Source organism: Acomys minous (assembly GCF_964271855.1).
Source record: "Acomys minous genome assembly, chromosome: 8".
NCBI classification, from domain to species: Eukaryota; Metazoa; Chordata; class Mammalia; order Rodentia; family Muridae; genus Acomys; species Acomys minous.
Window position 1 is genome coordinate 120,815,558 of NC_140489.1, and position 25,612 is coordinate 120,841,169.

The window sequence follows — 25,612 nt, forward strand, 5'->3', positions numbered from 1 at the left end:
TGACAAGCACATGATCCAAGTCATGGCAAACATGAACAGAGCCTAAGTCACCATTCTGACTTACAGTCGCATGGCTTCTCCCCTGGAGCCCTCTGCCCTGGAAGCCTCCTCCCCTGAGCCGGGACCCTGGATTGCTGCCCATTCCCCATCTTCCGTAGATGTTAGCAGAGCACAAGCACATTGCATCCTCCATTTGTTGTTTCTTTTTGGGCCTTTCTACCAGGTTAGAAACTCCTTCAGAGCAGGATCCTGTGGTGGCAGCCATCTTTGTTGTCTTCCTCATTGCCTTGTCCCAGGCAGGGTCAATAAGCTGTGTGTCCCTTTTCTTCCAAAAGGCAGTTTGGTCTAGTTTCTCCCAGACCTAAGCTCTAATCACAAAACCATAAACCTTTCCTCTGTTGTCCCACAAGTTGCCTCCTACACACTGCACACACACACACACACACACACACACACACACACACACGAGCATGCACACACACATGCACACTGATAAAGTAAAAATTATGTAAGCCTTTAGTTTTTGTAGGCTTTTAGACTTTGGAAAGTTCTGCTCATTTTCAGGGGGGTGACTTGAAGGCTGCAGGAAACAGGAGATTGGCATATCATGACCACGACCACACCCTTTGCAGCTAGTTTTATTGAACAGCCTTTTTGAGGTTTCCCAGAAGACTTCAGAAGCAAAGCCCAGGAATCATTGCTGTCCGGTAACCTCGGGGGACCCTCTCGGGAATAGTGCCCTTTCTCATTTCTCTCTGACTGTGTTTCTCTTTTCCACTGAAGAGCCCACGGAAGCCAAATGCCAGAAGGCCGCCTTGAAAGCGGCCCTTGTGTGAGGTGCTCACCCCAAGGAAGAATGCCTGTCTGTCTCCTTCTGACGGCCAGGGTGGGTGGAATTTTCTGGAGCATGGGCAGCTCTGAGGTCCTTTCAGTGCATCCCCCCCCCCCCCCCCTCCGAGAACAGAAGGTAGGTAGATCAGGAAGAAGGTCATTAGCAGGACTGTCAGGGATCTGCGAACCCAGGGAACAAGGCTCTGGAAGCTGTAGACAGAAACACGCCCACAGATCTAGTGCCCTGCAGGGTAAAGATATGGCATGTTCCCTTTGTCCTAGAAGTGCAGGTTGGTTTTAATCCTCCCACCTTAGTCTCCCCAGACCTAAACACCCCATATGTCTGTTGTTCCTGCTCTCAGTCCAGCTTCAACCTTGGCCTTCCTGGGTGTGTCTTTCTCTCTTTTCCTTCCTGGCCCTTGTAAATTGGCCCAGCTTTGACTGTGGGTGCCCTGCGGCTTTCCCCTTTCTCTACTACAGGGGTAAACCCTTTCCTAGGCCAGCAAACCCCTCGACTGTGTGTCCAGCGTCTGCTCTTCTCTTTTCTTAGGATGGTCTTTGGTATCTGAGTAGGCATCTCTACAGGGACAGACCTCAGACCTGGCTGTGTGTGGTAAGGAGAGATGACGGACATGGAATGTGACGTAGTCGGGAGGAGGCAGCTGTGAACCCGTGGCCACAGGCAGAGCACGTACTGAATCTTGCGTAGCCTTCTAGTGCCCCACCCTCATGAAACAGTCTGAGCCCCTCTCTCCCCTTATGGGTTCTATTCGTTGGCCAGGGGAGGCCAAGGCCTGAGGGCAGGAAGTATTAATGTGGTAGCCAGATGGGCAGCCATCGGAGCAGGTGGATGTCGCCCTCATACCCAGAGTGTGCCCTTGCTCGCTTGTGTCAGTCAAAGGCAAACGTTCCTTCCATGTGTCAACTTTTGTCCCTTGTCTAGGAAAGCAAAGGTGAGGCTATCTCCTTCTGTGGGCCGCTATTGTGACAAGGAAGGGACATGTGGCTGCTGTTTGTCCTTAGAGCTACGCTCAGAGCCTACTAGTTCAAAGACACCACTGTGGGCCCCGAGCCAAGCCTCAAGGCCGGAAGAGAGGAGTTCGCAACAGACAGGAGGCTGAGGGGATTAAGGCTCGCTGTGCACACTCCAGTTCTGTGTTCTAGGGTGTTCTGACACACACCTACCACGCAGATCCTGAAGCAAATCCGTGTGCTTCTCCCTTCCTGTGGAGGCTCCTGGGAATTTGAGTCTGCTTCACTGATGAATTAGAATGTTGGAAGATATTGTCACGAAGAGATGTGTCAATCCTTTATATCAGGATTTTGTAAGCACATTGGTTACTGGGTATTTTTCTTTCTGTCTGTCTTTTTTTTTTTTTTCTTTCTGTCTGTCTTAAAAAATTTTTTTTTCTACTCCTATTGACTTCTTACTTTGGGAGCTGGTGTGTACTGCATTGCTTTTTTTTCTGGAGGCTAGAAGTCTGGCTCAGGATGCCGAGGGCTGCAGATTGTCAACTCTTGTACTCTCATGGTAGACAGACTGTATCAGTTATTGTCTCACTGTTGTGATAAAATACCTGATAAAAATAACTCAAGGAAGGGCTTATTTTGCCTCACGCTTGAGGGTGCAGTTCACGGTGGCAGGAACATGAGGTGTCTGGTCACATTGTCGCTGGGTGGGGGTGGGGGAGGGGAGGAAAGGTGAACGCTGGTGCTCAGCTTACTACTTTTTTCTTTTTGTTTAGTGTGGTACTCTAGCCCATTGATGGTAGCACCCACATTCATGGTGGGTCTTTCTTCTTTAGTTAAAAATTCCTAGAATTTACTTTCCTTCTCACTAGAAGAAAGTGTGTGTCGTGCAGACTAAGGCCGGGGGAGGGGGCGGGGGGGGGGGGGAGAAGCAGGAAGAGACGGAGGAAGGAAAAACCTATGTGCGGTACCTTCTATGAGGAATTGACATGAGGAAAATGTTCATCTGTTTCTTTGGTTTACTTCATTTTTTTAAAAGATGGTCTCACTTTATAGCCGAGGTTGACCTGATGAGCTCACTGTGTCATCCTGCGTGGCCTTGGCCTTATGACACTCCTGACTCAGCCGCCCATGGGCTGAGATGACAGAGCTGAGCCACCATGCCAGGTTTGGGTGACCACTGGGCAGATGAGAAACTGAGGCCAGGGGCCTTCCATTTTGCAAGTCTCTGTAGCATGTAGGATCGTGCAGTATACCTGTTCAAATGTCACCATGTGAAAAAGGAAAATTTAAGGCTTGGGGACAGCCCAGTGGCATAGCTCATGTCTAGCACCTCAACAAACCAAGATAAGAACACAACAGCAAACAGACAGACCTCCCCCCAAACGATAATAATACCTTACAATTGTAATGCCTACCAAACTGTAAAATATGGTTCATATAAAGACTCCTCTGGGGCAGTTTGGTTTGATATCTGGGAAGAATGGATTGTAACCAAAGGCAAGGGAAGGAAAGGCAGCAGGAGCTCACCCACCCTCAGAGGGAGCTCACCCGCCCTCAGCTCAGGGTGGCCTGTGCAGCCAAGACTGGAAGTGACCAAGTCTGAGTGGTTGGTCCACAGGAGCCTTGAATGGTCACACACCTGCTTCATCAGACCAACTCCTGCCCTCCCGTGGAGCCTAGGCCCCATTCCTCAGTCCTTAGGCCGCCCTGAGTTTTCACAGGCAGGCATTCTGGGGGTGGGGGTGGGCTGTGTCATCCTGAGGGTGAGGCCCCAAACTTTATAAACTGAGTTCACACTTTCTCAGGTCTTTTTTTTTTTTTTTTTTTTTTGTGACAGGGTTTCTCTGTGTAGTCCTGGCTGTCTTGCTCACTTTGTAGACCTGGCTGGCCTTGAACTCACAGCGATCCGCCTGCCTCTGCCTCCCGAGTACTGGGATTAAAGGCATGCACCACCATGCCCGGCCGCTTAGGTCTTGATGGGTACAATTGATGGGGTTCTTTTAGAAGCACACTTTGGACTTGGTAAGAGTCTGCCAGAGAGCAAACGTCTGCCACTACTCTCAAAATTGAGGACATGGACAGATTATAAGACAAGCACTTAAAAAAAAAAAAAAGCTAGGAACCAAACTTTTTTTTGTTGGAAAAGTGAAGGTTAACTGTCACTAGGGAGGAGTGCATTGGAAAATGGATATTTTTGAAGGCTCTGGTAGACTATGCTCTGGTTTAATATTGTGCAAATGGTATTTCCTGTCACATGAATAAAAAAAAAATACCACATGTTTGTGATTGAATAGTGTGGGCTGCACAACATATGTGTTAATACCATAACGTGGCTCGTGCTGCTTGTGGGCTCTCTGCGTGACGGAGGTGGGGACAAGGCACGCTCTTGTAGGCCTCACTTTTCTGTTTCAAATCCCTGGCTTCCCTCCCAGGGAAAACTTCTCTGGGAATGATCACCACACGGTCACAGCAAGCGTAATGGAGCTAAGGAGGGTCCCAGAGGCCGCCGGGCTCCATCTGGTTACAAAGTTGCTTTGGAGGAGAGTCTGGCATGCAGGAATCTGAGAATTCCTTATTTGGGAGAGCAGCCAATGAAACTACACAGATATTGACCTTACGACATTCTGTCTCTAAATTATACAGCATTGTTATAGAGCAAAGAGCCAAAGGCAGAGAACTCAGCCTTGGCAACAGCAAGAAGCTGGAGAGCAGGAGTTTGCCTGACCCGGGCTGTGGGGTCCAGCTGAGAGGAAGTGTGGGCTATGCATTCCTGAGCTTTCAGAGACCTCTTCAGTATCAGCCCTCCCTGCCTCCCCCAACATCTGGCACCTACGGAGGAGCCAATTTATTAGGGACCATGTAAGAAGAGGAGTCTGTTCCTCTCTACAGACATGCAGTGATGTGGAGAGAGTCTTTAGCCACAAATGACCTGGAATGCTGCTTTACCAGCTGAATCCCAGCCAGCCCCCCCCCCCGCCCCGCCCCGTCGGATCTCAGCAATCTACAGGAGACGGTAGAATTTTGTGTGTTCCTTTATTGAATGGTTTCTGAAGAAAAGCCAAGGAAAAGGAAGGTGGGATAGAAGGGCTGAGAGCGAAGAGCAGCAGAGTAGGGGGGAGCCCGGGGCAGCGTGGAGGGGAAGGAGAGTCGGTGTAGGAGTAGGATTCGGGCAATTAGCCCGCCAAGAGGCTCCGGGAGGACGATGAGCAGAGTCTGCCGGTCTCAGAAGCAGCCTGCCTATGGCTGGGCTGTCGTTCTTGAACAGTCTCGGGGGACACCCGTCCTAGCTTTTGCCTTTCCTCTCGGCTGTTGGTCCAAGGCGAGAAACCAGGCTCATTTTTTTTTTTTCCTGCTTCCAGTTCCTGGCTCCAGGCAAGGAAGGCTGCCGCTTGGAGCTGCTTCCTTGGCGAAGGGTGTGGCGGTGACTGCACACCCTGTCAGGAGGTCGAGGGGATCTTGAGAGCGTTGGACTTTCCTATCAAACAGCCCTGGTCATAGCCGGGCTCTTCCTCTTGCTAGCGAGGTCACTTTGGGAAGTAGCTTAAGCTCTCCGAAGTTGTCGGTGTTCAACGACAAGTAACACTTGGTTACTCAAATAGAATGCTCGCGCTTTCTTCCTAACTCGAAAATCCTGCGCCTCTTTGAACCGGGGAGGGTTACCTAGAGATTTACTTTAGAAAAAGGAGAAAAGTCCACTTGAGGTTATTTTTTATCAACAACATTTGGGTTCTGTATTTTTGCCAAGTATTTGTAGGTAAAGTAGAGAAAGCCCTTACAAAGGAGACGAGATCTGTGCTTGAAAGAGTCCCAATGGCACTCAAAGAAAGAATAAGCAGGCTACCAAGATGAGACTTGAAAGCCTATGACCGTATAGTGGGGGAGGCGGTCCCCTTCCATCTTAGATAGGGTGAAAGCGGGAGGGAGGGAGGAACGGGAGGATACAAGTGATGGGATAACAACTGAGTTGTAATCTTAATTAATTAAATTAAAAAATAAATAAATAAAGAGCTCCACTCGGGCTCTCAAAGAATAGGCAGTCTTTTCCTCTGACTTGAAAGTTTTTATCCCGGGGTATTCAGTGGAGAGATGGTCTTCCATAGCAGTGCGTCTTACTCATAAGGCATGTGGCGATGCTGTTACAGAGTGGTAAGGCATTGATTGCTGCTTTCATCTTGTACGGGGATTGTATGTATGGTGTGTGTGTGTACACTCACATGTTAAAGTATGTGGATGGGGGTGCCAGGGCCATGTTGTGAGGCCCTGGTGTTTGTCCTCGCCTTCCACCCGGTTTGAGGCAGGGTCTTGTTGTTTGCCTCTGCATACAACACCAGGCCACACTAGCTGGCTATTGGGCTAACAGGGATTCTTTCCTTGCCTGCCACCTGGCCACAGGCATGCTGGGAACACACACACACACACACACTGCTGTACCTGGTTTTATCTCTGTAATAATACAAGAATTTGATGTTTTAGCTGGCAGAAAGAGGAATGCATCCTTTATTTCAGGTTTGCCATAACCTAATCTGTTGCTCACACACCCTTTAGAACAGGGTAGGGGCCAGGCGGTGGTGGCCCCTGGGGCCTTTAATCCCACACCTTGGGAGGCAGAGGCAGGCGGATCGCTGTGAGTTCGAGGCCAGCCTGGTCTACAAAGCGAGTCCAGGATAGTCAAGGCTACACAGAGAAATCTTGTCTCGGAAAACCAAATAAAATAAAATAAAATAAAATAGAACAGGGTAGTATTAACTGTTGAGTTTATCCCTTCGTTTGGAGGGTGTTAAACTCTTGGCATATCCAATTCTGCCTCTGGATGCACCTGCTGCACGCGCTGAGCGGGGAGAAGGCCCAAGCCATGGTTTTCTGCTGACGGGAGTAGCCAAGTGCAGCCGCTTTAACTTGCTCTCACGTCCCTCATCTCGCAGCTACTTTGGAACAGGCTACTGTGAAGAGAATGCCTAACAGTTTTACAGGATAGCAAACATGCCCCTTAGGAATCTTAAATATCAAAAATGGTTTTCTAGAAATCTCCACCACACTCAATTATCTCTCTGTGCCCCAGACAGAATCTTGGTGTCTTGCCCTGTTTCTGGGACCGACTGGAACTATGTTCTAGGAGTTTGTCCATAATCCTGAGGGACTGTCCACCGCTCGCCCTCTGAAGGTTGAGGCTATGGGGAAGCAAGCGTGGCCTGACTGGCAGGCCTGAGTCAGACAGTGGAATCTTTATCTTTGCCTTTGAGGAAGTTGACGGTGACAGGAAGGAGCCAAGAGTTGCTGGGTCCTGAACTAACTCCATTCTAGACTTTGGGAGGATGCCCAAATGCTGTGGCTGTCAAGTTTAAATGAGATGTCGCCCATGCAGTGCTATTAGTAATGACACCTGGTGGGGGGCGTGTCTGAAGCGGGCAGGAACCTGTCCTGATCCAATGTGGCTGCCTGCTGGCGAGGGGTGGGGGGTAGGGGGTGGGGTCCCGGGCGGGGATCAGCCCAGGGAGGGTAAAGGAATATTGCAGCCTTAAGGGGGGCACCGCCTTCCAGCGCTCCGAAGCAGCTGGAGGAAATTGCTGCCAAGCTCCCCAGCGGCGCTTCCCACCCCTGCCAGCGGCTTACTGGCTTCTGCGCCAGGCTCTCGGGTAGGGATGGAGCTTGGAGGAAGGAAAGCATTTGGATGGAGTTAGCCCTAGTTGTTGACATTGGGCCAACTTACCGGAAGGGGAGATGGGACAGAAAGATGAGGTCATACCAAGGGTGGGGCAGGCAGAGGTAAGAGGAGTGGAATAAAGTGTGCAGGGAGACAGCAGAGTGGGTGCGGGTGCGGGTGCGGGTGGGGGGGGGTGATGAGGACAGAGTACGGAAGGAAAACAGGCGGCCTCCCACCGCGGTCCCATCTGCCGAGGACCTGCGTTCTATGAAGCAGAGGCATGCCCTGGCCTGGGGAACTTGCACAGATTTGGGGTTCAAGATCGTAGGTATTTTATGAGGTGTGCTAAAAATTGGGGGACAGAGGGAGGCCCATTTACAAAGCAGTGGGCTTTGTATGCATGCAAATCAGTTTCTTTCTCTCACAAGGGGGCACAACGTGGAAAAGAAACTACACCGATTTCCCCAAGCTTCCCAGGAGAAACTCCAGGGCGCAAAAGCTAGGCGTGGTTCCCAGCAGGACTGCACAGAAGTCTCTCTCTCTCTCTCTCTCTCTCTCTCTCTCTCTCTCTCTCTCTCTCTCTCTCTCTCTCTCTCTCTCCTTCTTCTAACATAATAAACTCAGCTGGAGTAAATATTTGCAGGAAGTCTCGTTCGCCGAAGCGCCCTCTGAGGGTGGGGTGAGGACTGGTCTGCGCCCCCTCCCCTCCAGCCTCCTGGCAGAGGCTCAGTTGGCTTCCAGGAGCCAGTGCTTCAAGATTTCCCCGCCCCTCCGTGTGGGTTCAGAGCCCTTAGGAATGCAGCGAGGTGGAATGCCCGCAGCCGCTTCAGCCGGGCCTCTTTCCTTTAAAAATTTTTTGAAATTAATTTATTCATATTATATCTCAGTTGTTATCCCATCTCTTGTATCCTCCCATTCCTCCCTCCCTCCCGCTTTCCCCCTACTCCCCTCCCCTGTGACTGTGACAGAGGGGGACCTTTTCCCCCTGTGTATGCTCATAGGGTATCAAGTCTCTTCTTGGTAGCCTGCTATCCTTCCTCTGAGTGCCACCAGGCCTCCCCATACAGGGATGTGGTCAAATATGGGGCACCAGAGTTTGTGTGAAAGTCAGTCCCCACTCTCCACTCAGCTGTGGAGAATGTCCTGTCCATTGGCTCTCTTCCATTTCTTTGTGTCGGCTTTTTACCAAGCTTCATTGATCACATACAAGCAGGGGACCAGAGGGAGAAAAGAGGCCTTAGGCAGGAGTTTCACCCAGGCAGGTTCTCAGTTTTCTCAGCCAGTGGGGCTCCCATGCTCTGCTTTCTGGAATTTTAGAAGGCTGGTTAAAAATATGGGATGTAGCTCAGTGTTAGAACACTTGCCAAACCCAAGGTCCTGAGTTCCATTCCCAGCACTGGGTTGTCTCAGCACTGAGGCCCTGGAAGTGAGCCGGAAACAATATTTTTGCTTAAAATTTTTCAATTGGATATTAATTTCCATAGAATTGTCTTAGAGTTGGAAAGAGCCCCAAATATTTCTCCAGTGTAACCCCTGATATCTGAAGAAATTGAGCACACAGCCAGCCAGTGGTAGAGTAGTGTCCAGTTTGGGTGACCTCGCCACTCTCAAAGATGTACTCCTTAAAATTCATCGCCCTTGGTGTCATTAGAGTAATTTCAATTATTTATGCCATACCAAAGGAGATAGCATTTGCTCAATAGAAATGATTACAGAGAAGGCAAATTCTCAAAGCTGGAGGGGAGGCTAGTGGTGTCCAGGGCCCAGGAGCGTGGAGCTGGGAGTGACTGCAGTTCATTTTGGGAGCAACAGGAGTGCTGTGGAATTGGTGGCAATTCGCACACAACTCTGTTATTATTCTAAAAAGTCCTTAAGTGCAGAGTTTTGTTTTGTTTTTGTTTTTGTTTTGTTTTTTAAAAAGGGACCTTAGGGTATTTGAATTGTATCTCTGTGAGTCCTGGTTTTGTCCCCTTACTGATGGGTGATGTCAGGCTGGACATAGAATTTGTTCCTTGCTGACGAGAAACTTCTGGCCGGACACAGGAATGTAATATGTGCAGCACAGGTTGTTTGACAAGCCATGAATTAAGACCCTTCTGAATGGTAAACTTTGCATATTGAGGGGCAGGGTCTGCTAATAAAGTGGCCACAAAGTAGTTATTCCAACGAAGACTCAGTGATTTGATTCAGAAGTAATGAATCAAATACACCCAACCCTCCTGTCTGTGGTTCTCACACAGTTTCTCTCCCTCCCTGTGTGTGTGTGTGTGTCACAGGTAATCTATTCATTGTAACACACTTTTAAGTAAATAGTGCAGAAAAGCTGTCCCATTGGTTGATCTGCCAACAGCCTGGTACAATCCTTTATATTTCTGTGGCTCCATTGCAATGATTTTCATTTTGAATTTTGAATCTTCCTCTTTTCCCCATTATTTATTAAATTAGCTGTGAGGATTTATAAGGTTTTGACAAAATTATATGCACTGGCTGTGCCCCAGGTCTCCCAAATGCTTTCACCTTTCACAACTGAAGTGCTGAACCCTCTGAACGGCGACACCCCATCTGTCCCTTGCCCAGGAGCTGGCACCCACTGCCCATTTTCTTCTCCCTGAGTCTGACTTCAGGACCATGTGTAGGCGAGGCCACGGTGTATGTGTGCGGCTGGCTCATGTCACCTTATCCGCTATCTTCAGGGTCCAGCTGTCTCGTGACAGGGGTCGGAATTAGTTTTTAAGACGCAGTTATATTCGCTTGCGTACCCAGGATGCATTTCCTTCATTTTTAGAGGCTTGTAGTACTTTCCTTTTTTTAAGTAATTAAGTCAGGTTTTAAGAGTCCTTGTCTGGTTTTGGTATCAGGGTGACGCTGTCCTCAGAAATCAAGTTTAGGCGAACCGCCTGTTCTCCAGCGTCTGTAAGACTTTGCAAAGGACTGATGTTAATTCTTGTTTGAGTGTTTTGCAGAATTTGTCAGGAAAGTCATTTGGTTCTGGCCTTCTCCTGGTTTCAAGTCTGTTCAAAATTCCTTTCCCTCCCTCCTTCCCTCGCTTTCTCTTTTTTGACTTATTTATTTTATGTGTCTGGATGTTCTACCTTTGTGTACGCACCTGTGGAGGCCAGAAGAGGTCAATGGTTCCCCGGGGTTGGAGTTACTGACGGCTGTGAGCCACCATGTGGATGATGAGGAACTGAGCGCCATCTTGTGCAAGAGCACTCAGTGCTCTTAGCTACTGAGCCAGCTCTCCAGCCCAGATTTTCTATTGTTTTTTGTATCAGTTGTAGGCAGGTTGCATATGTCTAGGAATTTAATAATTTCCCCCAATGCTATCCCATTTGTTGGTTGGCCCACAGGCTCCTACAATCCTTTTTATTTTTATTTTTGTGGCTTCTACTACAGTGTATTTTATTTATTTCTTTTCTTTTCTTTTTTTTCCTCCCCCCAACTCCGAGACAGGGTTTCTCTGTGTAACAGCTCTGGCTGTCCTGGAACTTGCTTTGTAGACCAGGCTGGCTTCGAACTCACAGAGATCCATCTGCCTCTGCCTCCTGAGTGCCAGGATTAAAGGTGTGCACCATCACTTCCGACTTTCCAACTAATGTCTTTTATTTTTAATTTTGAATCCTCTTTTTTCTTCATTTTTTTTTATTAGATCAGCTAAAGATTTATCAGTTTCCAACAGAACTGACTCAAAATCCCACTTTCTTCTATCGTCTTCTTTTCCCACCTCACTCACTTCTGTTCTGCTTCTTCTTCTGACAACTGTATCTTGCTCTGTCTGTTGACTAGCTTCCTGAAGCATAGAGCTGTCTACTTTCTTTGGGCTCCACCTCTCTTTTTATTTGTTTGTTTGTTTGTTTGTTTTTTGTTTTCTGTTTTTGTTGAGACAGGGTTTCTCCTCGCAGCCCTGGCTGTCCTGGACTTGCTTTGTACACCAGGCTGGCCCTAAACTCACAGCGATCTGCTTGCCTCTGCCTCCCAGAGTGCTGAGATTAAAGGCGTGTGTGCCACCGCACCTGATTTCACCGTTATTTTTTAGTGCAGGTGTTTATGGCTGCAGACTTTCCTGTTAGCATGGCTTTCACTGTGAATTTTAGGAATCTGAGTTTTTAAGTTTTATTTGTCTCGCAGTATTTTCTAACTCACACTCCCACCACCCCATTTCTTTTGGAAATTGTGTGACTATGCAACCTCTTTATCTGTCCTTTAGGATGTTTATTTTTAAATTTCCATATATTGGTGACTCTTTCAGTTTTCCTTTTACTATTGATCTCTAGGGATTTCCCCTCCTGTAGTAGGCAAAGACACTCACATTACTTTAATCTTCTCAAATACAAAGCTTGTTGTGCGGTCTAACATGGTCTATTCTGGTGAATGTCCTCTGTGTGCTTGAGAAAGCACATCCACTCTAGTCTGCTGGGTGCTATGTCTGGCGGGTCCACTTCGCAGAAGGGATTCCAGCACACGTACAGTGATTTTATCTTCCTTCTACACTGACCCTTTTATCACTATACAATGTGTCTTTTGTGTTCTATAACTGGTTTATTTATTATTTGCTTGTTTTAATATACTTTGTTTATTTTTATTTTATGCTCATGTGTATTTTTGCCTACTAGCACGTTTGTGCATCACATGTGTCTCTGGTGCCCACGGAAGCCAGAAAAGGGCATTGGTCAGATCCCATGGAGCTGGAGTTGCAGAAACTGTGAGCTACCGTATGGGTGCTGGGAACCAAGCCCAGGTCCTCTTTAAGAAAAGCCAGGTGGTGCTGGCACATACCTTTAACCCCAGCACTCAGCAGGCAGAAGCAGGTGGTTCTCTGAGTTGGAGGCCAGGGGTGGGGGGTGGGGGTGGGACAGGAGGGTAGGGTGGGGGGAGGATTGTAAGAAAGTAATGCACAAAGTAAAAGTATGCACTTTCCAGGTCTTTCTCAAAATGAAAGAGCTCTAGCGTCTTTGTTTTTTTTTTAAACCTTTATTATATCTGTTTGTGTCGTTCTCCTTTACAGAGACCATGGCCCTGACTGTTTGACCAGACCACAAGCCCCGCCTGCCCCAAGATGTGTTCCACAAACCCAGGCAGCTGGGTCACCTTCGACGATGACCCTGCTTTTCAGTCTTCTCAGAAGGTGAAGGAGTTTCCTCTGGAGACCCAAGGCATTTGCAGACCAAATGGGCTAAAGCTGAACCTGCCTGGCCTCAGGGACCCTCCCAGTGGCCCCTCCTCCACCAGCAGCACCCCCCTGTCCTCTCCCATGGTTGACTTTTACTTCAGCCCCGGACCACCAAGCAACTCTCCTCTTTCTACACCCACCAAAGACTTCCCAGGGTTCCCTGGCATCCCCAAAGCAGGGGCTCATGTGCTTTACCCCATCCCAGAATGCTCCTCCAGCAGTCCTCCCACAACCTCGGGAGTCGTAGGTCCCTCGTCATCACTTACTAAACCAACCTGCTCACCCCATGCATCACTACCCACTGACCACTCGTGCACTCAGCTGACTCCCAAAGGCAGTCTCGCAGAGGATGCCAGCCCTCAGCAGGCCCGAAGCGAGGCTCTGCAGTTTGAGTACTTTCAAGATGACTGTGCTTTTTCCAACCCATTTTGGAAAGATGGAGGTAGCACTTCTCAGTTCCCCTTTGACTCCCTGGCAAACAGAAAGCCGTTCTCACCGAGGGACAAGGAGATGCCCATCGACCAAAAAAGCCTAAACCAATGCTCACTCAACTACATCTGTGAGAAGCTTGGACACCTGCAATCAGCAGAGACCCAAGACCCTCTTGCAAATTTGTCTGTGCAGAGTCCATACTCCGCCGGAGATAACGTCTGTTCTTTTGTCCCGCACACGCTCTTTCGGAGTCAGCCCAAAGCTGGTTGGTCTTTTATGTTGAGGATTCCCGAGAAGAAGAACATGATGTCTTCCCGGCAGTGGGGACCCATTTTCCTGAAGGTTCTACCAGGAGGGATTCTGCAGATGTTTTATGAGAAGGGGCTGGAAAAACCATTTAAAGAGTTCCAGCTTGATTCACACTGCAGGCTTTCTGAGCCAAAACTTGAGAACTTCAACATGGCGGGAAAAATCCACACTGTGAAGGTGGAACATGTGTCGTACTCGGAGAAAAGGAAATACCATTCTAAGACAGAGGGGGCGCATGAGCCCGAGGTAGACCAGATGCTGAAGTTGGGGTCCACCGAGTACCGTGACTTCCTTGAGTTCCTGACGACTGTGGAGGAGGAGTTGATAAAGCTGCCGCCTCTTGCAAAACCAAAGAAGAACTACGAGGAACAAGAAATTTACCTGGACATCGTGGACAACTTTTGGGGTAAAGTTACCAAAGAAGACGGGAAATTGGTTGAAAGTGCCGTGATAACTCAGATCTGTTGCCTCTGCTTTGTGAACGGGGCGGCGGAATGCTTCTTGACCTTAAACGACCTTGAGCTCCAGAAACGAGACGAACGCTATTTTGAGAAGGATCCGGACAAAAGGGGAATTGATATTCTTAACTACCATTTCCACGCGTGCGTGAAAGCTGAAGAATTCGAACGCTCCCGAATCATTAAGTTCGTACCGCTGGATGCTTGCCGGGTTGAGCTGATGCGGTTCAAAACCTCGTACGAAAGGGACGAGCTTCCCTTTTCAGTGAAGTCCATAGTGGCTGTCCAGGGGGCATATGTGGAACTTCAGGCCTTTGTCAACATGACGCCAGCAGCTCAGAGGGCACCCCATGCTGGTTCCTTGAGGTGCTGTGACGACATCACAATTCACTTCCCTGTTCCAGCCCAGTGGATCAAGGTCCTCTGGACCAGGAACCTTCAGAGGCAGAAGTCCTTGAAAGCCAAAATGAATCGTCGGGCATGTCTGGGGAGTTTACAGGAACCTGAATCCGAACCCGTCATTCAGGTCACCGTGGGATCGGCAAAATACGAGAGTGCCTACCGGGCTGTGGTGTGGAAGATAGACCGACTTCCGGACAAAAACTCAAGTAAATATCCAGCACCTAGGTTGACTGACTGCCATAACGCTTGGTGTTTTCACCACATTTCTGGGTCCAATGCAGGTGGAAGCAGATGGTACCGTGCGAGCTGAGGGCGCGCTCACACAGCCAGGTGGCAAGGGCACTATCTAACCAGACAGCCTGTTTTCTCTAGTGTTTGTTTCTACCAGATGGTGTTAACGTCTTTCCCCTCTTTTAATATACAAAGAAATGCCATCCTAGCTTAGAGAGTCTGTGGTGGTTGGTACCAAGGAAATGCTTATAGGAGTGGAGGGAGGAGAAAGGAGGAAGAAAGGGAAGGGAGGTGAGGGGGGGCTGGGAGCAGGAGGAAGACCCTTCTCTGGCTCCCAGCTAGGGGATCAGCCCATTCTCTGTTCTCCGTGGGTAAATCTCACTTGTGAAGGGGCTGGACAGAGCTCTCAGCAAGGCGTCTATGGGCGGCTCCTTTTGACTTAGTGGTCTCACCTGCTGGCTGGTTGGTTCTGTTTCTGGTGAGCAGGGATCATGTGTGTATCTGCATCTCCCTAGAATCCAGCTCAGAGCTGGAGTCAGTGTAAGTTAGTGTAGTGAAGGAGCAAAGGGTGAGTCCTCTTCTGATCTGTTCTTACACCACGAACCCTTGGACAGCCCAAGGCTCTGGGCGGGCTCTATAGCAAAAACTGTACAGCTTTTATTTCCACTCTCCACAGACGCCGTATCTGACCTTTGGTTCCAGCAACTGTCTCAGCACCAGTGGAAAACACCAAACCAGAAGTTAGGGTGTCACTCAGCCCTTGGGGGAGGGGGGTTGTCTCTGGGTTCAGGAGGTTCCACTCTGTATAGCCAGCACCTGCCTGCTTTGTTGTTTTTGTAAACATGAAAGCCAGGGTTCTGATTTCTGTCTACCATGAGAAAAATTTAAAAGGACATATTTCAACATCGACCTTCGAGATCGGGGGACTAAGAGTTCCAAACTGGCCTTCCTGGCACAAAGAGATGGGGAAGCTTTAATTCTCCCCATTATCCTGGTTATCAGACAACAAGATCTCTGTGGATCACATCAGTCAATGGCATCCCCATTGCACGGGAGCTGAGCAGCTGGGACCTTCAGAGGCCATCCCTTGTGGCCAGTCCCACCTAGTCTTGCCCTGAGCCATCTTGGCCATGTCACAGGGAAATATTGTAGCCAATCTGAGCCACAAGAAGGCTGAGTGACGTGTGACTTGTATGAAGGACAGTATGAGGTGTCTGGTAGGATGATGGCTTGGGAAATAAATCCCTTTCTGCACAGCTCACTTGGGACCTTCACTCTCCCCAGTTGGAGACAGTCCCTGTGGGGTCCTGTCTGTAGCTCAAACTCAGGCTGGTTACATCAACAAGCTGCCAACCAGTCTAGGAAGCAGGCGCAGCATAGACTGGGCCTGCACTTCCTGCCTAGATCTTTCTCATCCTTAGGCAAGCGTTCCTCACCCTGGGAACAGTGATTCAAACATACTGGGGCCTGGACCACACCCCCCCTCCTCCCGGGGGCACTGTTGAAATTTGCAGGAAGGGAATCTAACATGGAGGTTATTTAGAACCACGGGTGTTCAAAACGCCCATGGAGCTCTCTGATCAAACTATTTCCCTTGATGCTCACTCACTTCCTGAGAAGCTCACGTGCCCTGAGGGACCAGAGGTTCTTGCGGGGGGGTGGGGGGGGTGGGGGGGTGGGGGGGTGGGGGGGTGGGGGGGGCTGTGAACTGGGATCAGAACTTACTGATCTCTGTCACCTAGGCGAAATGTGCCCAGGAGAGGTTCGACTGAATAGCAAACGAAGGAATGAATTCATGAGCTCAGATTTCCCCAAATTTGCCGAGCCCCCACCCCCCACAATTCATCTCCATACCCCAGTGTTTCTGTTAGAGTGAAGGCAGATTAAAAATGAAACAGCTCATTGATAGAGAGAGAGAGAGAGAGAGAGAGAGAGAGAGAGGGAGAGGGAGAGGGAGAGGGAGAGGGAGAGGGAGAGGGAGAGAGAGAGAGACTTGGAGGCAGTGGTTAGCCCTAGGGCTGGGTGTAGAAAGGGGCCTGCTGCTGAGGGAGACACCCCAGCAACTGCAGCTTTCCATCTTGCTCTTCACCAGGGTTATTTGTTTCATTCTTTGTCACCAACATCTTTGGTTCTGTCCCCTTCCCCCGGCGCCGCCCGGCACCCTCCCCCCCTCCCCCCGATTTGATCAGCCATTTTACTCAGCTCTTAGTAGTTCAGCTTCAGAGATGGAGTATTTTGGGTCAGGAGAGATTGGATGTCTACCAGACCTAAAAAGACTCTGGTTTGCATTGCTGGCGGTGAGCTGAGGCGGAATAGAAAGAATAATTATTAAGGCCCAGCAGTGCCCCCTTGTGGTAGATACTGAGATAGCATGCTTTTCTCTGTCGTTTCTAAGTGTGACAAGTATCTTTTCTGAAAGATACTTTTCAGCTCAAAGCCTGAAAAAGAGTGTTGGCAAACACTGTAGGGTGGCCAAAAGCCTGGAAAAGGACACCAGAAAACTTGAGAGGAAATGCTTTTACCATCATATTTTTAGGAAAAAAGAAGTGTCATTTCTATCATTTAAAAAGTATTAGTCTTCAGCTCAGATGTATTCCCCACCCCATTTTTTTCAAGTCTATGTAGAATACACAGTTCCTTGACTGGTAGACTCTAGCATTGGATACGTTGTCTTTAAAATCAAACAGCACTTGGCAAAGTAATAAGTTCAGCCTTTCCGTACCCGCTGCCTTGTACCACTGCCTCTGCTGCTTCGTTATCTCACAACAACCCTGTAAGACCCTCACTGGGGAAACTGAGGCTTAAAGAGCTAGGTAGTTTGCTTAGGCTCACGCAGCTCTTAAGTAGCAGAGCCAGGTCTGGAGTTTGTGTTCGAAGGCTCTCTGCAGTAACAGAAGGGAGAAGCCTGGGGCTAAGTGTAAGTGACCTGCTGCATCCTGGCTGCTACCAAAAGCCTAGACAGCATGAAGGATTGTGGGAATCTCACTCCTCTCTCTCTGTCTCTGCCTCTGTCTCTGTCTCTGTCTCTGTCTCTGTCTCTGTCTCTCTCTCTCTCTCTCTCTCTCTCTCTCTCTCTCTCTCTCTCTCTCTCTCTCTCCCTCCCTCCCTCCCTCTCTCTCTCTGTCTCTGTCTCTCTCTCACTCCTCCCATGCCTCCGTCTGCCTGCCTGTCTCTGTGTGTGCATGCTTGCATGCATGCACGCGTGTGTGTGTGTGTGTGTGTGTGTGTGTGTGTGTGTGTGTGTGTAGTCTCACCTGCAGTGACACGGATAGCTTGTGGCCCCTCAGAAGCCACTGTTGTCCTATCCTCTATGTTAGTGCTGTGGAACGGGCATCTGCTGACTAACCAATGCATGAGTTCTCAAGGCCTTTTATGGCTTTAGAATTTGACCAGTTTCTCTACAAGAAACAGGCTGCAAGGAATGAAATGCGATTTATCTTTCAAAATAAATTTAAGCAAAATCTTTTAAACTCATGTTTTTGTGCCTAAAGCTATACTCTGATGAAAATATTCTTTTTTTGAGCTGTATCAGTGGCACAGGAATTTAATTTGGCTTTTGAAATTACTGTTTTTTTCTAAAATTACATTTATTTAAAGACAGATTAAACTGGATATGGCTAGTGCTATGAAAAATGTGATATGATCATGGGGTGCTTGCAAAGTCACTACAGGGACCCACACTTTACTGTTTTTGTTGTATGTTTTGAGTCAAGCTCTCAGGTTGGCCTCAAATTCATGACTTAGCCTAAAATTATCTTACATCCCCAATTCTCCTACCACTGCCTCTGAAGTGGTCTCTCTTTCTCCCTGTCTGTTTTCCTCCCTCCCTTCCCCCTCTCAATCACACATGCACGCACGCATGCATGCATGTACGCACACACCCCCACATGCACACACATGCACACAATGTGATTCCCACTTAAACTTTCTGAGTACACCCAGTACTCCTGGGTGTTGCACAAAGCCTAGCTCAGCATAGGTGTTGACAATTCACTTTCCTGAGAACGACGTTAGACTGACACACTGACAACTAGTGTGCCGTCTCTATACTCTCTTCTGTTCCATAGAAGCTTTTCAGGATGAGTGGGAATTTCAGTATGGAAAACAAAAAACAAAGCAAAACAAAACACACACACACACACAAACCCACATTCCACTAAAACAGAAAAATATTGTATTAAAATGTCAAACTCAAATTTTATTTATTTATTTTTAATTTTTAATTTTATTTTATTAATTTATTCATATTACATCTCAATTGTTAGCCCATCCCTTGTATCCTCCCATTCCTCCCTCCCTCCCGCTTTCCCCCTACTCCCCTCCCCTATGACTGTGACTGAGGGGGACCTCCTCCCCCTGTATATACTCAAAGGGTATCGATTCTCTTCTTGGTGACCTGTTATCCTTCCTCTGAGTGCCACCAGGCCTCCCCAGCAAGGGGACATGGTCAGAAATGGGGCACCAGAGTTTGTATGAAAGTCAGACCTCATTCTCCATTCAACAGTGGAGAATGTCCTGTCCATTGGCTAGGTCTGGGTATGGGTTCGTAGTTTACTGCCTATATTTTCCTTGGCTGGTGCCATAGTTTGAGCAGGACCCCAGGACCCAGATCTGCCCATCATAATGTTCTTCTTGTAGGTTTCCAGGACCCTCTGGATCGTTCTATTTTCCCATTCTCCCATGCTTTTCTCACCTAATGTCTCAATAGGATGTCCTTCCCTCTGACTCACTTTCTTGGTATGTAAAGTTTTTCATGGGACATACCCCTTTGGCTAGTGTCTCGATATAAGTGAGTATATACCATTTGTCTCTTTTTGCTTCTGGGTGAACTCATTCATTATGATAATTTCTAGTTCAATCCATTTGTCCACAAATTTTGGGAATTCCTTGTTTTTAATAGCTGAGTAGTATTCCATAGTGTAAATGTACGGCAGTTTCTTTATCCATTCTTCTACTGAGGGACACTTAGGCTGTTTCCATGTTCTGGCTATTATGAATACGGCAGCCTTGAACATGGTTGAAGCTCAACTTTTAAAAGTCAAGCTTTTGGCACGATATGACCTAATTTGAAGTTTATCTCTGCATTGTCTAAAAATAAGCACCAGTTTAAAAAAATGACTGGGGAATTACTGGACCTTATTCAGTCTACTCAGGAGAAAGGTTTCTTGGGGCTGAAGAACATCATGACAAATCTGTTTCTTATAAATACTGTTCTTATCTTTTGGCTAGAGAACCTTTATGATATTTATGACTAAAGCCATCTGTAGGAGTTGACCTGCTTGGGCTTGGGCATGCAGTGATGATGCTTCCTCAAGAGCTTGCACTTTATGCGTGACTCTGGACTCCTCCCCTGACTCCTCCACTTGGCGCACAGTTGAAGTTTGCTGATGGGGCTGTTACTACAGCGGGAAGCATGCGGTGCAGACCTTTCCTTTGCCATCCCATTGTTCTGACTCTTTGGTTTGGCTTTCCTAGGTCCTGATCAGCCCCATTCTCTGGCATACAAACTAGAACTTGGGTCAGACCAGGAGGTTCCCTCGGACTGGTACCCATTTGCTACCGTCCAGTTTTCAGTGCCTGACGCCTGTGCCTCAGGGACGGAGGTGAGGTCTCTGGGAGTGGAGAGCGACGTCCAGCCTCAGAAGCACGTGTGTCGGCGAGCTTGCTACAACATCCAGGTACCCAAGTCCCCTGGTTCAAATTAGGGCTTCTAGATCTGGGGTGGGGCCTGGCCTGGCTGTGAATACTTGATTTGCCCCCTGAGCATCAGTCAGTCCATCAGTCAGTCAGTCTGTCTGTCTCTATCCCTTCTCCCTTTTCTCTCTGATGATATTAAACAATGGAAAAGCTCAGAGCTCAGCCAGGAAAACGTATCTGTCACCAGTGCCATCTGCCGAGAAATCTGCATGTACGGGCCCACTGATTTCTTTCCCTACTGAGAACGTTAGTGTGGGGCAGCTGGTACAACGTGCCCTTCCTTCTGCCCCCAAAGGCCACACCTCCCGGCGCAAGCAGCTAGGAACTGTACTTTAGAAAGAGACTGGCTTTGCCCATGTCTCTACTCTTGCCTGTCCCAGTGATGGGGCAACACAGAACCACTGATGTCCCTCTGGCCTTACTAAGCAGGACTGTTCTTATGTCAGCTTCCCAGAGCACAGCAGATTTAAAATAAAATTGTGATGAAAGCGATGATTTCAGAAATCTCTGACGACTTTGATTCTAGAAGGAAAGATTCAGGGCCTTGGCTCCCACAAACCAAGCTGGTGAGGGACTGTGGGCAGGGGCTGTGTGTGTGTGTGCCCACTGGATGAGGTGGTCAGTGCCTCATCAGGTGTAAAGAGTACGAACAAGCTATTGACTGTGTCGTGTCTGGTAACACTGCCAGTGCTTTGTTTCTCCTGACAGGTTGAAATAGAAAAGAAGTGGATTCAAACAGAAGGAGAAGACCCAGATAAAGCTGGTGGCTGTGTGACTCAGTAAGCGACGACTGCCCCTCAGGTCACCCCACGGACTGGGCAGGAAGTTCTGTTAACGTATGCTGGGACTGAGAAGGCCAGAGATCCGGTGTTGAGTCTGGAGAAATGTATATGCCCCAAAGCAGGCCACCTGCATGTTATAGTCGTGGGATGTGGTTTTGCTCTGGGGATAAGATCTGGAATGTGTCCATGGCTTGTACCAGTTACATCTTGTTGAGACTCAGAGACACTGTGGTCTGCTGGGAGACCTGCTGGCCAGTCTGGCTGAAGGGTACTTATTTGGGTCCGGATTACTCAGTGCCTTTGTTTTATAATATGGGTTATGATTCCCCATCTCTGTTTCTGTGTGGAACAGTTGGAAGGGATTGGAAGGATTAGTAGGCGTGACCTTGCTGGAGGAAGTGTGCCACTGGGGTTAGGATCTGAGGTTCTAAAAGCCCGTGCCAGGCCCAGTCTCCCTCAGGATGTAGCTCTCAGCTCCTGTTTTAGCACCGCATGTGCCGTCAACCTCCTGTCATGCCCCTGCCGCGAAGATAATGTACTAACCTTCCGGAAATGCAAGCCAGCCAGTAAGCAGCACCCTCCACGGCCTCTGCATCAGCGCCTGTCTCCAGGTTCCTGCCTTTTTTTTTTTTCTTTTTTGAGTTCCTGTCTTGACTTCCTTTAATGATGGACTGTGATAGGGAAGTGTAAGCCGAATAAACCCTCCCCGCCCCCCGCTTTGCTTTGTCATGGTGTTTCCTCCCAGCAACAGTTTCCCCTTACTAGGACAGTTGGCATGTGGAAGACCAGGAAAGGCAACCCAAGAGACAGAACTCCAGGTGCATGATGCTGAAGGCATGGCTTGAAATGGAGATCTGGACGTGTCTGCGGTTTTGAATGATCTGTCCTTGACTGAATTTGCTAAGCGTCTTTCCTTTGCTGTGGGATTCATTTCAAAATGGAATCAGGGTCACTGGATAAATTAAAATATTTGTGTAGATTAAAGATGAGCTTTTAAAGTTGATGGATACAGTTTTCTGGCCAGTTTTACAGTGGTAGGGCTGTGTTTTGCGACAGCGTGTCCTGTAACTAACGCAACCGTCCTCCGAGAAGGCTAAGCCCCAGGTTGATTTGGTGCTGGTGCCACCATCCTCCACTTTCATTCAAATTCTGCTTCACTGAGAGTGTTTTCTTTAGAAGACGTGCAAAGTGAAAGACACTGTATAATTCTAGCTGTGTTCCCCAAGGAGACGGCATCTCACTCTTCAGAGTCAGAGAAAGGGCTCAACAGGCCAGTGACGGGGAAGATGCCTGAGTGTTTGAAACTCTGCCTGGCGGTCCCTTTAGTACTTACCGTGATAAGTCAGAATCCTAAACTTTATGAAATTGATGTTTTTTTGTTTGTTTTTCGTTTTTGTTTTCTGAGATGGTTTCTCTATGTAGCCTTGGCTGTCCTGGACTGTTTTTTTGTAGGCTTTGAATGTTTTCAAACTTACTTTGTTTTTATTTTTTATTTTTTAATGCTTATACCTCCCTTCCAACCCCCCTACCCTAGATAGGAGAGAAAAGAGGCTAATAGGAACAGGAGAGATAGACCTTTTAAAATAATCAGTTCTTTGGGGGCGATTTCACTGGCAGGATCCCAGTAGACCACTTAAACAGCAAACCAGCAATTCAGCGAAGGTGACTGCAGCTGCAGCCTCTGGAACCCGGAGCAGCATCTGGAACCTGGAGCCTCGAAGTGTTCTGTGGACCAGCTCTCTTAGGAGCATCTTGAAGTGGAGTGATGAACAGCCAAGACCAAAAAGCCCCGGCTCTTGTTTTGGGCATATATATATATGTATATATATATCCTCTCAGAGTCTGTACTAGGATGTTTATCAGTGGGCAAAGACCATGCCCCCACAAGAGGCAGTTCCTCTTCCAGTGGACAAACATCACTTGTTCTCTCACAAGTCTGTTTTCAGTTGAAAAACTCTGCACCGCACATCCTCATATATCCCACACTTGGGATCAAAACAAAAACATGTTTACCTCCACTGCACTTTTTTAGACCAGGATGGCCTCAAACTCACAGAGATCTGCCTGCCTTTGCCTCCCGAGTACTGGGATTACAGGCACGTGCCACAGCGCCCACCTGAAATTGATATTTTGAGGATTTTTTTTTTGTCGGAAAAACAGAGTCATGCTGTATGCGTTTGATTCATGCTGAGCCTTATCTATGACTGGAGGCTTTCTTCCCGACTCACTAGGTTTGTTTTGAGTAAAAAAGATATGCGCAGTTGTTCCAAACCACATTTGCTGTTGACCTACAGAATTTATCTCATGCATTTATTTTATGATACATTCATTTTCATCTATTGAAATAGATTTAAAGCTCATGATGGCTTGTATCAGATTTTATTGCTGTTATTATTATTGTACCATAAAGGCACAGAAAGCAAAAGTCAACGCTAAAAAGGGATTATGTTGCTCTGTTTTAGCTTTAAATGATACATCGCCCATAATATTTGCCTGAGGGTCATTACTGATGTATAGAACACATATGTATGTGAATGTGTGTTTTATAAAAAATCCTACCATCTTTCCTCATCTTCTGGAGCAGGCACACTTTCACTTTAGTCTGCTTGGAACTGATGCTGGGGGATCCCAGGGAAGTTAGCTGGGCTCCTTACACCTTCGCTAAGGTGTTTTGTGCCCTCCTGCACACAAAGAAGGTACACTGGATGCAGTTAACCTAATGCATATTCATATTGCAACAGGAATCCAGCAAAGCATCCAAGGCATTACTCCTCCTGCCGCAAAGGTCGGCCAGGATGTGTGCGTCACACTGCTGGGGTCTTGAAGTCACAAGCTGACCAGACTTCAAGACCATCTTTAGCTTCAGTTTTGAGGCTGGAGTAACAACACAAGACTGACAGAAACCCAAATTGAGTTTCTGGAGCAACACTGATAGCATTAACAGCGGGCTGCAACTGCATACTTGTTAATTTGGGCATCTATCAGGACCTTAAATATCCAGTACTCAGCATTAGTTTAACATTAGGGAGGAGAGGCTTTCCAATACAGCTCTGACCTTAGACACAGCAGGAGGTAAAATGTGACTTCTAAGCCCTGCATGAAAACTTAGCAGGGCATTTAGGTGGACAGTGTAAGAAGTAAAGATGTCTTCCAGGAAGCCAGCGGTGATCTTCAAAAGGCCCTGCTTCTAAAGGAGGCCAGGAGGGAATTCAAGAAGAAACACTCCTTTTGAACATTTAATTTAGATAACTACTTTACACGTGTGACCACTGTGGAGTCTGTGGCCAACTTCAAGGATGCCACCAGTTTATAACTTTTACTTCTGTCTTCACTGGCCTGGTCTGGTCATCTAGCCACCATGGGGCCACATTAACTTGCTAATAAGCTCATGGACTGATTGTGACATGATCAGTTATGCAGATCTGAGCATAACAACACTTCCCTGTGGGAACTGCTAAAGTTTGTTAAACACAAAAGACACGAAAGCCACTCTCTCCAGCTTGCCTTTAGGTCTGACCTCTATATCAGAGAACTGCGGCGCCTTTTGTTCAGGAGCTATGTTTATGACCCGGCCCATTTCTTACTAATTCATTTAGATGGTTTTCCTTAACAATGACTGTTAACAATGTTTTACTCAAAATCTATCTGGCTTCCTGGCCCGCTGTTACAAGTACAGAAGAGACTGGACTTTGATAATCATGTAACAAAGTATTTCGTAGATTACATATTGATTTTCATAAAATTAAAGATGTATTTCAAATGGCTCTTGCTGTGCTGTGGACTTACATCTTCTTCTTCTGCAAGGCCTGGGGCCTCCTCTTTTAAAGTGTGAAATCAATTTCAATAACCTTGAACAATTGCCTCTCTGTCAGGTTTATGCACACAACTTCACTATTAAGGCGTCTTTGGACACGACATCTCGGCATAGCCTAGAAAATAAACATCATCACACTCTAGTTGATCATAATGTGACAGATGATTAAGAAAAATATTTTTTAATTATTTATTTATGTGTGTGTATGTGCACACAAGTACAGCGCCTGTGGAGCCCAGACGGGGTGCTGGATCCCCTGGGGCTGAAGTTTCAGGCAGTTATGAGCTGCAGGATGAGGGTGCTTGAGAACGGAACTCTGGCGCTCTGAAAGAGCAGTATGGGTTCTTAACTGCTGGGTCACCACTCTAATCATAAGAATGATTTAAAAAAAAAAGGAGATGTAATCGTGACACATAAAGATATGGAGTTGACCTGAAAGCCTCTTCTCTGAAGACTAACTTTCATAGTACCAAAAGGCACTACATACACTTTCAAAGGAGAGAGAGGCAGCCAACAGTCCTACCTAGCTATGATGCCCAAGAACCACACCAACATCCAGCATGGCACAGTATCCCTAAGGGTGCAGCGGAGATGTGCATACGTTCACAGTAAACAACGCGCTCTAATTGCACTTAATATCTGCTCAAGGAGCGAAGCTATGGCTGGTACCAGAGGCCTAGCTAAGCACTCAGTGTTGGTGATGTCTTGGGTGTTGCAGGAGAACCTATGGGATCAGTATGACTCAGTGGACAATCTAGCAACGACCTAAGCATCAGTCTTTGTCTTGGTCAGTGTTCTATTGCTGTGAAGAGACAGCATGACCACAGCAGCTCTTCTAATAGGCATTTCATGGGGGCGGGCTTACAGTTCAGA

At 47.7% G+C, this 25,612-nt stretch overlaps 1 protein-coding gene across 5 annotated transcripts in view; it reads left to right on the top strand.

The window, feature by feature from the left end:
• The window catches only part of STON1 (stonin 1), a 46,331-nt gene extending 21,642 nt beyond the window's left edge, over positions 1-24,689 (top strand). Inside the window, exons 1-4 of one of the 5 annotated variants that reach the window (XM_084791919.1) lie at positions 4,666-4,816; positions 12,450-14,421; positions 19,922-20,124; positions 20,852-24,689. In XM_084791919.1, coding sequence (XP_084648045.1) covers positions 12,501-14,421; positions 19,922-20,124; positions 20,852-20,926 — 2,199 coding nt within the window. In that variant the 5' untranslated portion in view covers positions 4,666-4,816; positions 12,450-12,500 and the 3' untranslated portion in view covers positions 20,927-24,689. Of the gene's footprint in view, positions 1-4,665; positions 4,827-7,333; positions 7,437-7,465; positions 7,567-12,449; positions 14,422-19,921; positions 20,125-20,851 lie in introns of those variants that run through there. The other 4 variants (XM_084791921.1, XM_084791922.1, XM_084791920.1 and 1 more) reach the window with 4 other exon arrangements.
• Positions 24,690-25,612: the final 923 nt, after the last annotated feature.